Below are 12,076 nucleotides of genomic sequence, written 5' to 3' on the forward strand. Positions count from 1 at the left end.
ATACAATAGATAGCAGATCATCTACAAAAAACGTGCGAAATTTCAGGTACTTACTTACTATCTTCAGTTCTGTTACGAATTGAAGCTGTAAAGAAGCACGTGTACCTAAGTAAGATCCAACTATATAGTTTTCCAAGAAAGAAAAAAATGGTTGCAATTTCAGAAAAAAATCAAATCGACGATATACCAGATCAAGAAGTCACAGAAAAGCTATTTGAAAAACATGATTCTAGGTAAGAAAACATCCATTAGTTTGAGAAATCAATCAACCATTCACTTTCCATTGAAAAAAAGGAGTCATTTTATGTGTATTTCAGTGAATATGCACAAGTATCTCCACCTTATAAGCTTCTATTCTCCAAACGGCTTCTAATCCTAATTTTATTATTCTGCGGATATCTTCTCGCTGCAGTAATAAGAGTCTGTATGAACATCGCAATCATAGAAATGACTTCCAATAAGACTTCATCGAACAACGGAAATGAAACAACCCAAAAGGTACCTACCTAATTTATTTTTTTTTTTTTAAATCATTCATATTCTTCAACTTCATTGAACAACCAGTGTATTATTTCAGGTACCTGAATTCAACTGGAATTCGATTACCATTGGCTTGGTTTTAGGCAGCCATTCTTTTGGTTTCGCATTCAGTGCATTTGGAGGATATCTTGCGGTCAAGTTCGGAGGTTCTGTCACATATGGACTTGGAATTGCATCGGTATCATTGCTGACCATTCTAAATCCAGTATTTTTAAATATCAATTTTTATGCATTCTTGGCCATCCGAATCATAGCAGGTGCTTTCGATGTAAGTTAAAAATAAATATAGACTGATTGTTCTTGGTAATCCACTAATATTAGACGATTATCAATTATTGTCTATTTTCTTAAGGGTTGCGCTTATGCCTGTTCAGCAGAAGTCTTCTCACGATGGATACCACTCAACGAACGATCTACATTCATGGCAATCATTTTCGGTGGACTTTATATCGGAATTGCAGTTGCATATCCCATATGTGGATACATAGCGTTATATTGGGGATGGAGAATGATATTCTACGTCACAGGTACAATACTTCTATGTTATATTGGCAGAACTTTAAAAAGAAAATGCACAAGACAGGCATAGGCTACACATTATTGTGATTCAAATATTTCGCTCCCTTCGACAGGAGGTTCTGCTTTCACGTGGTCAATAATTTGGCTGCTTATTGCGAGAAATCAACCATCCAAAGATAGACGAATATCTAGAAAAGAACTCGAATACATTTTGAGTAGAACTGAAACAACACCAAGGAAGGAAATTGTCCATCCGTACAAGAAAATATTCCTATCCTCGGCAATTTTTGCTTTGGGTGTAGCTAAATTCACTTATGGCTGGGGATACTCAGTAATTATCACCAGTCTCCCTTTATACGTCAAAGGTAATCTCTTGAATCCGAAAAATATGTCGATTACATGTCAACAAAAAATTAATAAAAATCTTTACATTTCGACAGATATGACAAATAGAGAAATAAATGAAATCGGGATAATTTCTTCGTTGCCAAACTTATGTTGCATTTTCATGACACCCATCATAGGAGCATTAATAGATTACTTGCAAAATACCCACAACCTTAAACCTACTGAAGTAAAAAAAAAAAATCAATTCGAGACACGTTGATCAATTTCAATATTTTGTTATAGAGTTCATTCTACTGTAATTTATGATTAACAGATACACAAATCGATGATGTCCTTCGGATTCATCACTGGATTCATTCTTTTTGGAGTAGCCTCCTTTAGCAGAAATTTTGTCCTATCAATGACATGCTTCATACTGATAAAAATATTTCTATCATTCAACTTTCTCATCTTACAGTAAGTAAACATATCCTACTAATTATTCTCAATTCAACTCCATATTTTCAAAATACATAAATGATCCCATCATACACCAATTTTTTGTACCACAGGTTGACTTGCCTTTACATGGCACCTAAACATTCGAGTCTCTTGTTAGGATTATCAGCAGTTTGGTTCTTTGCGAGTCAAGTTTCTTCGCCAGCTTTAATAGGCTTCATCGTAGTCAGCCATGTAAGAAAATACCAACTACATAGTTTTTCATCTTAAAAATTAATCAATCTGTTCTTCTTACCTGATACGAATACAAGTGTTGCTTGGTTACAGGATCTGCAAGAATGGAACACGTGCTTCATGATCTCAGCAGGGGTATTAATTTTTGGAGCAATCTTTTACATGATTTATGGCACCAGCGAGTTGCAGCCATGGGCTACGACGACGTCATCCAGTCATGATTCAAAACACGAAACAGCGCTGCAAAAGAATAACAACAACTGCTATAAAAAATGATTTCGTTTTGTTCATCTCATCTGCTTAATACAAATTATAAAGTATACACGAATGCTTCTAATGCTTTTTTCCCCCTTATTTCTATTTTCTCATTTTATACCTACTTGGACTGGGTCGATTAGGGGCCCCAGGCGAATGCACCGGATGGGACTCAAAATTTTATCACCTTTCCCCCTCAATATATGTAGTTATCTAGTCCTGTTTTTTCCTCAAGTTCGGATATTTGATACATGGTATCTAATAATTTTTTTTTTAAACTCACTACTTTTTCACTACATTTTTCCAACCAAATTTTCAAAAAGCTCTCCAAATTTGGAAGAAAATTTGTATGCAAAGTATTTCTTTATTTCAATCAAAATTTAAAAAAAACAACACGGTCTGTTAAATACCCTGATTAAAAGTAATTTTTGCAATTGAAGAGTGATATGTATTCCAAAACTCGCTTTGTCCATTTTCACAACTTTTCAGGAAAGAGGAAAAACAGTTTCCCTTTAAACAGGTAAATTGGCTTTTTAGGCGAGTTTAGCACTTTATTTGGGTGGATTTATGATGTAGGAGTGTAGGTATACACTTCATCCACTAAATACTGCTGAAAAAAATTTCAATAAAAATGGACAAAGCGCGTTTTGGAAACATTATTTCTTTTAAATTTTTAGTGAATTGGCTAATTAGGTGAGTTTAACACCTCATTTTGATAGGTTGATGATGTAGGAATGTGAGTTAATACTTCATCTACCAGGTACCACTGAAAACCCAACTTTGATAAAAATGGACAAAGCGAGTTTTGGAATATCACTCTTCAATTGATTTTTGTTTTTGTCTTTGATAGAGTGAAATCTAGCATGACTATGATAAAGTTAAATCAGACATAATTCAGATAGATGGTTATTATTATAATTTTTGCCTAAGGTGGTTAAGATAATTTTCATTCCCTAGAGAGTGAGATTTACCTACCCGTTAGATGGTTTAGTCGGAGAGCTTTTATAATAAAACCAGATCACTCTATGCACATAAAAAATGCTATTTGTGGTTTAAACTCAAATAAATAGATATCTCCAGACATGTCAATATTATTTATTCATCGTAAGAACACAAACAAGAGAAGTTAATATAAAATACTTGCAGATATTTTATAATTTAGAAGGAGACACCTCCAACTAGACGACACACGTTAATGAATCAGGCATTAATTAAAATGATATTTAAGGACCTGTTATATTTAAAACAATGTAATTAAATTCCCTAGTTTAGACACCTATCTTCAACATGGGCTATTAGGGCTCATGTTTCAGGTAGGTGTTCTCAATTAACTACGATGAAATTGCAATTAATTACCCATTGAGCCTTTCGACTCAGGTATGTGTCATTTCATCACTTACCCACACTGTTCACATTTTCTGCCTCTCCTGTGATCTACTCATGCTAAGATCGGCGACAGACTTGGGTTATAATATTTACATATTATACGATGGCCGGCAGGATCGAATAATATCTTGAATGTAGCGCGATTGATTAAATTTGTCAATAACACATTATTTTAATACAAATTATCCACATAGTAGTGGGCAAAAACTAGGAATTCGGGGAAGAGGTTAGAACTCTTCTGCCTATTTAATTGAGAAAATACACGTAAGGATGACATTAGCTCCGACGAGCTCGAGATATCGATGCTAAGTGAAGTTGAGAGCTCGCAGCGAGTACCACGATGGTACCTAGCTCGCTGCTCTAAGGGAGGGTCGATAGTTCCCATGTTCTCAGTACTTCCAGTACACATAAATCACCCACGCCTAGATGTACATAAATCTTGTACACCTTTAAAGAGGGATTACATTAAGAATCGCTTATACGATTAAGGCATATTGTCGCTCCCGTGCAGAAACCTCGTAAGTCCAAGTTTTTCAAAAAACTTTTTTTTGACTTTTCTTATAGGAAAAAACACGAGGAATCGAATGGAAGAAACCTCGTAACCCACTTGACAATAGATTCGCCGCCCGAAAAAGCCGGTGAAAAAGCCGGCCCAAAAATGACAGTAAATTTGCCGGTAAAAAAACGCCAGCCAAAAGCGGCTGTTTAAAGTGGCTGATTAATTCATTAAAACGCCGAAAAATCTACCAAGCTACAAAAAATTTCTAGCCCAAGGTAGGATCGAACGCGCGACTCCTGCGTGGAAGTCCAGAGCGCTCACCATTCAGCTATCACAGCAACAATAAAATATTCGTTTTCAAGTGGTATACATGTACCGCACTTCGTACTTTCCTTTAAATTTTTTGAAAATGAGTTCTGAACACAGGTTGCGCATGTGCATTGTAATCGGCAAATCAACAAAATAAAAAACTGCTGCTTAAAACGCCGGCTCAAAAGCGGCTGTTTTTCTAAAAGTGGCGGAAAGCGGCTGATTTAAATGGCTGATTTTATAAACTAGCCGCTTCTAGCTGGCGTTTTTTCACCGGCAAATTTACTGTCATTTTTGAGCGCCTTTTAAGTGGCAGATTTACATAAATCAGCCGGCGTTTCGGCTTAAAGCGGCGAATCTATTGTCAAGTGGGAAGTCTTAAAAAATTAGCTAGCACTCTTACCGGGCAATTCATAAACATCGAACGAACAAAACCTCGTATGTCCAAATTTTTCAGGATGAAAACCATGTGAAAACCTCGTAAGTCGGAGGACTTACGAGGTTTTTGCCATGGACTACCATGGACATACTAGGTTTTTGATTCAAGAAAACCTCGTATGTCCACATTGCATTAAATAAAATCCAATTATTTGATGTAGAACTGATGTTGAAGTAATGATATGTTTGAAAATACCATCCAGGTATTGCCCTAAAACATAAAATCGAAAAGTTGGTGGAATCTTTTATAAAATGAACTTTTTAAACAGTTTTTTGTACCTCCTGTAAAATTTTCAAATTTGGACTTACGAGGTTTCTGCACGGGAGCGACGATATATCACTCTCTCATCTTCTTATTCCATTTCGCAAAAATTAGTCAACCAGGCAGGAACAAAACTAAAGGTGGTTTTTTTGAGGAGGGAGAGGGGAGGAGAGACAAAAAATTTTCCATGAGAAAAAATTCAAATTTTGCCGAATAAAATGATGAGTTTTTAAAAGGAAATAAAAGATGCATTGACAATTTTGCCAATTACGAGTGCACATAATTTGCATTATGGCTTAGGTATAAAAAATGGCTATTTTACAAACGTTAGATACATACTTAATGTTGCACACATGTTTAATTAAAGATCTTCAAAAATAGCCTCTTCATAAATTTTTGGGACTTTAATTTCAAAATTTTGTTTTTTTGTTTTTTTTTTATAACAAATCAGCGGATGGATGGACATTCAAAAAAAACAAAAAAAAATCGAGCGAAATCGGTTGGTTAGAAGAGCTACACCTGGCGAGACAAAATTTTCTCTTTTCATATTCTCGCAATTTCCAGGAAAAGTTTTAAACAGAATAAGGGATAAATGAGGTATTGTCGATGATAGACGAAAGTAAACGAACGATACATTGTGCGATTTCCACAATGTAAATAGAAAATAAAGCTGTTTGGCAAACTTCGAAACAAAAAGAAGACTTCTTAGGCAGGCTGTTTGGATGTTTTGGTAAAAAAAAAAATTCTTAGCCAATTTTGGCAAAAATGATGACCATTTGAGCATTTTATCAAAAAACTACTTAATTTTGACGAAAAAACATTATAATTTATCGTCAACCTGTTAAAAATTGACACATGATAATTTTTATAAAAAACGGAAAGTTTTTCACAATTTTAGCAAAAACAGGATTATTTTGAGAAATCTTGGCAAGAACAGAACTTTTTGACAATTTTGGCAAAAATTGGCCTCTTTTGACAATTTCATCAGAAATTGTCATTTTTTAAGAATTGTTTAAAAAATGGACGCTTCTTGACTATTTTGCCAAAAATGGACACTTTTTGACCCCCCCCCCCCCGTCCAAAAAAAAGTTGACACCTTAAAAATGCTGTGCTTACCACCTAAATTATCGCTGCTAAACCAATTTGTTTCGTTCAAATGATGAAATGACGATAGCGCAAACCACCTTTTCGATCGTTCAATTACACATAAAAATATTTCCCAAAATTTAATGAATCAACAACTGATAGTTAATATTTAGTAGATTATTAACCTAAATGTTTAGTGAAAAACTCAAGTTATCGCGTAGTTCCTGTATGCCACGAGCAGAAAGCACGAGACGAAACGTTATTTTTACAAATGATACAGATAAGTAGACTAAACCGTTGGAGAATCGCTTTCTTAATTAGTTCGTTTTTATTGCTGCATAAATCGAACGTCCATTCGATGTGATAACCAGACAACGTTATTAAACGGTTATTAGAACATACAACAGAAATTGGGAGAAAATGGCAGAATTCACAGGTACCCGAGCACAATTTGTGGAAAATAGAGACCAAAGGTAAGATATACAATACAATACACATGGTACATGTAACTGCCCAAGTACATACATGCATACCTATTCAAATACATTACTGAATTATTGCTATTAAACGTCATACAAATTTTGCAGAAACCTTGCAACGCAAAGGCATCTTATTTGTTGTTCCAAACGATTTTGGATATTGATTCTAATGTTTTTGCGGTGCTTTTTTGGCGTATTAATGGAATACAGCATAAACATCGTTTTTATTCAACTTAGTGGTAAAAAAAAAGGTGTCAATAAACTTCAAGTAAGAAAATTTCATAGTTGAAGAAAACGCATGAATCTTTCAAAATACCACATTAATTCAATTTTTACCCTAGCTCCCAAGTTACAGGACAGTTGCATTCTCCTATTATTTTGGTTTCCTATTCAGCCCCATTGGTGGATACCTAGCGACGAAATTTGGCGGCTCTGTTACCTACGGAGTCACGACAATGCTCGTGTCTATACTAACAGCTCTGAATGCAGTCAGTTTGCGATGGAATGTTTACGCATTCTCGGCATGTAGGATTGCTGCAGGTTTATTTGACGTAAGTAAGTACAATAGTCATATAAATACCAAAAACTGAAGGAAATTTGTAATAATACATTTCATCGATGAGCAGGGTTTCGCTTATGCCAGCATTGCGGAAATATTCACACGTTGGGTGCCGGCCACAGAAAGATCTACATTTTTGGCGATCATTCTTACAGGAGTTTACTTTGGAAACGCAATTACTTATAACATAGAAAAATATATTGCAAATTCTTGGGGATGGCGAATGAATTTCTACGCGACGGGTAAAGTTTTCAAATTTATACGTAGTTTTCAATTTGACTTCATTCTAGCTAATTTAAAGATAACATAACAACTCATCCCGTGCTCTAATTATATTTGGTGCGTAAAAATAGATCTTGAGACAAACTGAGAAAATCGAGGCTGTTGAATGTTGACAAACGGTCTGAAAATATTTCGATAATTTCTAGGCATTTCTAGAAACCAGAAAATAATACTCGAAAAGCGAATCTTGGAGAATAATTTTGACCTTAAGGGCTCATCTGAGAGGATCTAAGGATAAGGAATTCTCCAAATCCGAGTATTTACAAATATATTAATTCATGAACAATATTGCGACAAAAATGTTCACGAATTTCAGTACAACCATCTACGCATCACGCCGAACATTTTGAGTATTTTTTCACAATTTTCCATCCAGCCGTTTTGCAGGGATTGCGTGACAAAGAAAACACCACTTCAATTTATTAAGTAGATGAACAATATTGCGACAAAAATGTTCTTCAGCATTTTCGAAAAATGTTAAACCCAAAATTGAGACATGATTTTTGGGAGTCTTGAAAGTATCATGCAAAAATTACGAGTACCTAGTTGAAACATTTGTTTAAAAAAAAATTGAATAAAATATGCAACATCTAACGACAAAAACTTGTTGCCTATCTGTACTTAGTTTTTTGAGCATTTTATGAAGAATTTTGAATCTAAAATTAGGTCGAAATTTTTGATATCTCATACCTACCTATAGCTAAAAATCAAAAATTTCCTATAACTAAACATTATCCGAACACTTTTGAAAACATTTTATCCCGAAATTCAGTCTTTCCGAATTCTGACTAATTCAGATGATATTCAAAAGTAAACCAATTTTAATTGTCAATTTTTCAAAACTAGTTTCAAAAACCACTCACGCATTATGTGTCAGCAGACCGACTTTTCTTCACATACAAATCTTTTTATGAACAAATTGAGTCACTTTTTTTGAAACATTTGTATGGCAATTGATCTGTTTGCAATCGAATCGAATCATTTACGAACGATTGGTGATTAAATAAATTGATTGATTGTTTCGTGAACCATTTGCAAACGGATCAATTAATTTACGATTGATTCGGTTTTTGTGAAACTACTCGTATATTGTATAGGAATTAATGTGTTCTCCAGCGAAGTGAATCGAATCGAATCATTTACAACCGATTGGCGATCGAACAAATTAATTTATTTCTAGGTTAATCACTCGCGAACGATTTTTGTTTTGTTTGGGTGTTTATAATTACAAGATTATTACACCTGGGAAAGGGGGGGGCTTAGATTTGGTTTGTGAGGTTGGTATTTTTTATTAGGGAGATTGAATAATTTTTGGTGAATCATTCACGAACGAATTGATTCGTATAAGTGATTCGTTCGCGAACGAACCGATTCATTCACTCAATTTCTAGTGAATCATTCACGAACGAATCGAATAATTTTTAGTGAATCATTCGCAAACGAATTGAATAATTTTTGGTGAATCGTTCGCGAACGAATTGATTCGTATAAGTGCTCGTTCGCGAACAAATCGATTCGTACAAGTGACTCGTTCGCGAACGAATCGATTCGTACAAGTGACTCGTTCGCGAACGAATCGATTCGTACAAGTGACTCGTTCGCGAACGAATCGATTCGTATAAGTGACTCGTTAGCGAACGAATCGAATCATTTATTAAATTTTTGGTGATTCATTCAAGAACGAATTGAATAATTTTTGGTGAATCATTCGCGAACGAATTAAATAATTTTTAGTGAATCATTCGCGAACGAATTGATTTGTATAAGTGACTCATTCAAGAACGAACCGATTCAGTTACTCAATTTTTGGTGAATCATTCACGAACGAATTGATTCGTATAAGTGACTCGTTCGCGAACGAATCGAATCAGTTACTCAATTTTTGGTGAATCATTCACGAATGAACTGAATAATTTTTCGTGAATCATTCGTGAACGAATTGAATAATTTTTGGTGAATTGTTCGCGAACGAATTGATTCATAAATTGAAGAATTGATCAATTCTTTCGCGAATGGTTCTTTCAAAAAATTAATCAATTCGTTCATGAATGATTCCTTTACATGAATTAATACTCTCACGAACAATTCACTCATCAATTTATACGTAAACAATTCGTTTGAAAACAGATTCATTTGTTAATAAACGATTCGTTGGGAATGGTGGCGGCTTTGTAAGATATCAAGTTTAATCTTTATTACTGAACACATAATTTTGAATTCTAGGAAGTATTTGAGGAAATAATCAACAAAACCCGAAATCGAGGGGCCAAGATCCACTAAAAGATGTACGTACTTGGGAATTTTGAGATTTCTTAACACACCCTCATCCTCCTGTGAAATTTTGGAAAATCTATACGCACCCTTGCAAATTTCTTGAAAAACGCTCTGCGCTTAGTAGACTCCTAAATGTGGTCTCAGATTTTGACGACAATAGCATAGATCGACGCAGAATCTCGAATACATTCATTTGGGACTGGGCTATTTTTCCCAAAACAGGTTGCTGGGTAGCGACAGGAGCAAAAAATCCACGATTTTTCGAAAATTCCCCTCTTAGAGAGCTCATTTTTCTCATCCAGAGGCACCGTCAAAGCTAAAAAAATTTCTGATCAACATTCAACTCAAAATGACGTTTTCAACTGAATTTGGCCAAAATCCACTAACTTTTTTTTCGCTATCTACATACTTAGGTACATAATCTAATACATACCTATGTACCTCAATTACTTAGGAGGGATTACTTTTGTTTGGTCTGTTATTTGGCTGATCATTGCGAGAAACGAGCCATCCCAGGATAAAATGATCTCTCGGAGGGAACTTCAGTACATCCAGAGTCAGACTGACACAACTCCTAGACACAAGGTATCTATCTATATTGCTTGTCCTATTATCGCACACATCAATACCTTAACAAATACGTAAGTACTTCCTATTCTTGTTACATTTTTTTTTTAATTTTCAGGTCGTTCATCCAATCCTGAAAATTTTTACATCACCACCCGTTTGGGCAATCTTTATAGGGAGGTTAGTTTCTAGCTGGGGATATGATCTCATCTTGAACGGTCTTTCTTTGTACTACAGAGGTAAGCAATAAGCATGTTCGACGTTGGTGCGTAATAATTTTCTATTTTTGTAATAATACAATCTGACCTAACGAAGTTACGCTTTCATTAGACACTGCTAGACGCAGTATTGTACAATTGCCATATGATCCCGCCATTCCTAACTTGGTATCCATTTGCATAACACCCATACTGGGCGTCATCATGGACTTTGTGCCAAGTTACTTCACCAAGCTGGAAACGTCTCAAGTAAGTACTTATAACTGCATTCTATAAACAAAAATTCGCAATTTTTTTCCATTTCGAAAAATTGAACTAATCATTTTAATTTTTTCTCCGACTAGATTCATAAAATCGCGATAATCTTTGGGTTTTCAACTTCTTGCATTCTGTTCGTTGTAGCTACTTTCAGCAGTATCAAGGTGTCGGTTCCATGCCTCTTAGTCATCAAACTGTTTCTATCATTTGATATATTAGTGTTGCAGTAAGTTTCGAACTTCATATTTGACCTACCTATTCTATAGCTCTACTGCGATAATTCCCCCTTCATTTCTTGCAGGTTGGCCTGCCTTTATTTGGCACCTAAGCACTCGAGTATTTTGTTGGGTTTCTCAGCTATATGGCCCATTGGCAGTAAAGTTGGCGTGCCTTTTTTTATACAATTTATTGTCAAACATTATGTAAGAAAATACGTAGCTCAGAAGTTCGCAGTATTAAATACTTAAATCAATAAAATTGTTATACAAATAACAGCTTATTTATGGTTTTAGCTTCTTCAAGAATGGCAGATATGTTTCGGCGTGTCATCGGGTGCTCTGTTATTTGGAACATTCGTGTATTGGAAATATGGTTCCAGTCAACTCCAGACTTGGGCTAAATCACACCCTAATCCCACATACTAAAAAACAGCGGTGGAAATAATCTCACGCGAATATGCATGTATTGATATAATGATGCTCAGATATGTACAATCAGAATAAAATTGTTCAATTTCATAATAAATAAATTATTTTACATTTTTTTTATGCCTGAATGACGCCGAAGTAGGAGTCTATGTTAAGAGTCTTTGAACCTTTTGGAGGTCCTTTAAGTTTCCATGTTGGGGAAACAAATCACTCTGAAGATGTGATAGGATACCATGCCCAAGTGCCCGATTGACCGAAACACACAAAAATTGAACTTTCAAAGAAAAATCATTTTGGGAAATGAAAGTTTTGAAAAAGCTCAAATTCTTAGTTTCCAACAAAACAAATGAATATAAATTGGTAATTTTTTTCAAAAATTATTCAACTACATGAGTAAAATTCATTTGTCAAAAGCACCTTTTGAAAATATTTTTGAAAAATCAATAAGAAAAAAATCGATAAAAACTTGGTGATAGAA

General features: G+C 34.8%; 2 protein-coding genes across 2 annotated transcripts; both read left to right on the forward strand.

The window, feature by feature from the left end:
- The first annotated feature begins 30 nt into the window (after positions 1-30).
- LOC135837112 (vesicular glutamate transporter 1-like) lies at positions 31-2,407 on the forward strand. Its single transcript, XM_065352276.1, has 9 exons — positions 31-233; positions 318-498; positions 578-808; positions 893-1,067; positions 1,173-1,424; positions 1,500-1,633; positions 1,721-1,863; positions 1,959-2,079; positions 2,173-2,407. The coding sequence occupies exons 1-9, from the start codon at positions 148-150 to the stop codon at positions 2,353-2,355; spliced, it is 1,506 nt and encodes a 501-aa protein (XP_065208348.1). The 5' UTR covers positions 31-147; the 3' UTR covers positions 2,356-2,407.
- A 4,143-nt stretch (positions 2,408-6,550) lies between these two features.
- Positions 6,551-11,709, forward strand: LOC135837129 (vesicular glutamate transporter 3-like). The gene is made up of 10 exons (XM_065352305.1): positions 6,551-6,787; positions 6,902-7,061; positions 7,135-7,344; positions 7,420-7,594; positions 10,363-10,493; positions 10,594-10,714; positions 10,806-10,942; positions 11,038-11,177; positions 11,253-11,373; positions 11,464-11,709. Exons 1-10 carry the CDS (start codon positions 6,735-6,737, stop codon positions 11,593-11,595), a joined length of 1,380 nt encoding a protein of 459 aa, XP_065208377.1. The 5' UTR covers positions 6,551-6,734; the 3' UTR covers positions 11,596-11,709.
- Positions 11,710-12,076: the final 367 nt, after the last annotated feature.

This window comes from Planococcus citri, chromosome 2 (assembly GCF_950023065.1).
Source record: "Planococcus citri chromosome 2, ihPlaCitr1.1, whole genome shotgun sequence".
NCBI classification, from domain to species: Eukaryota; Metazoa; Arthropoda; class Insecta; order Hemiptera; family Pseudococcidae; genus Planococcus; species Planococcus citri.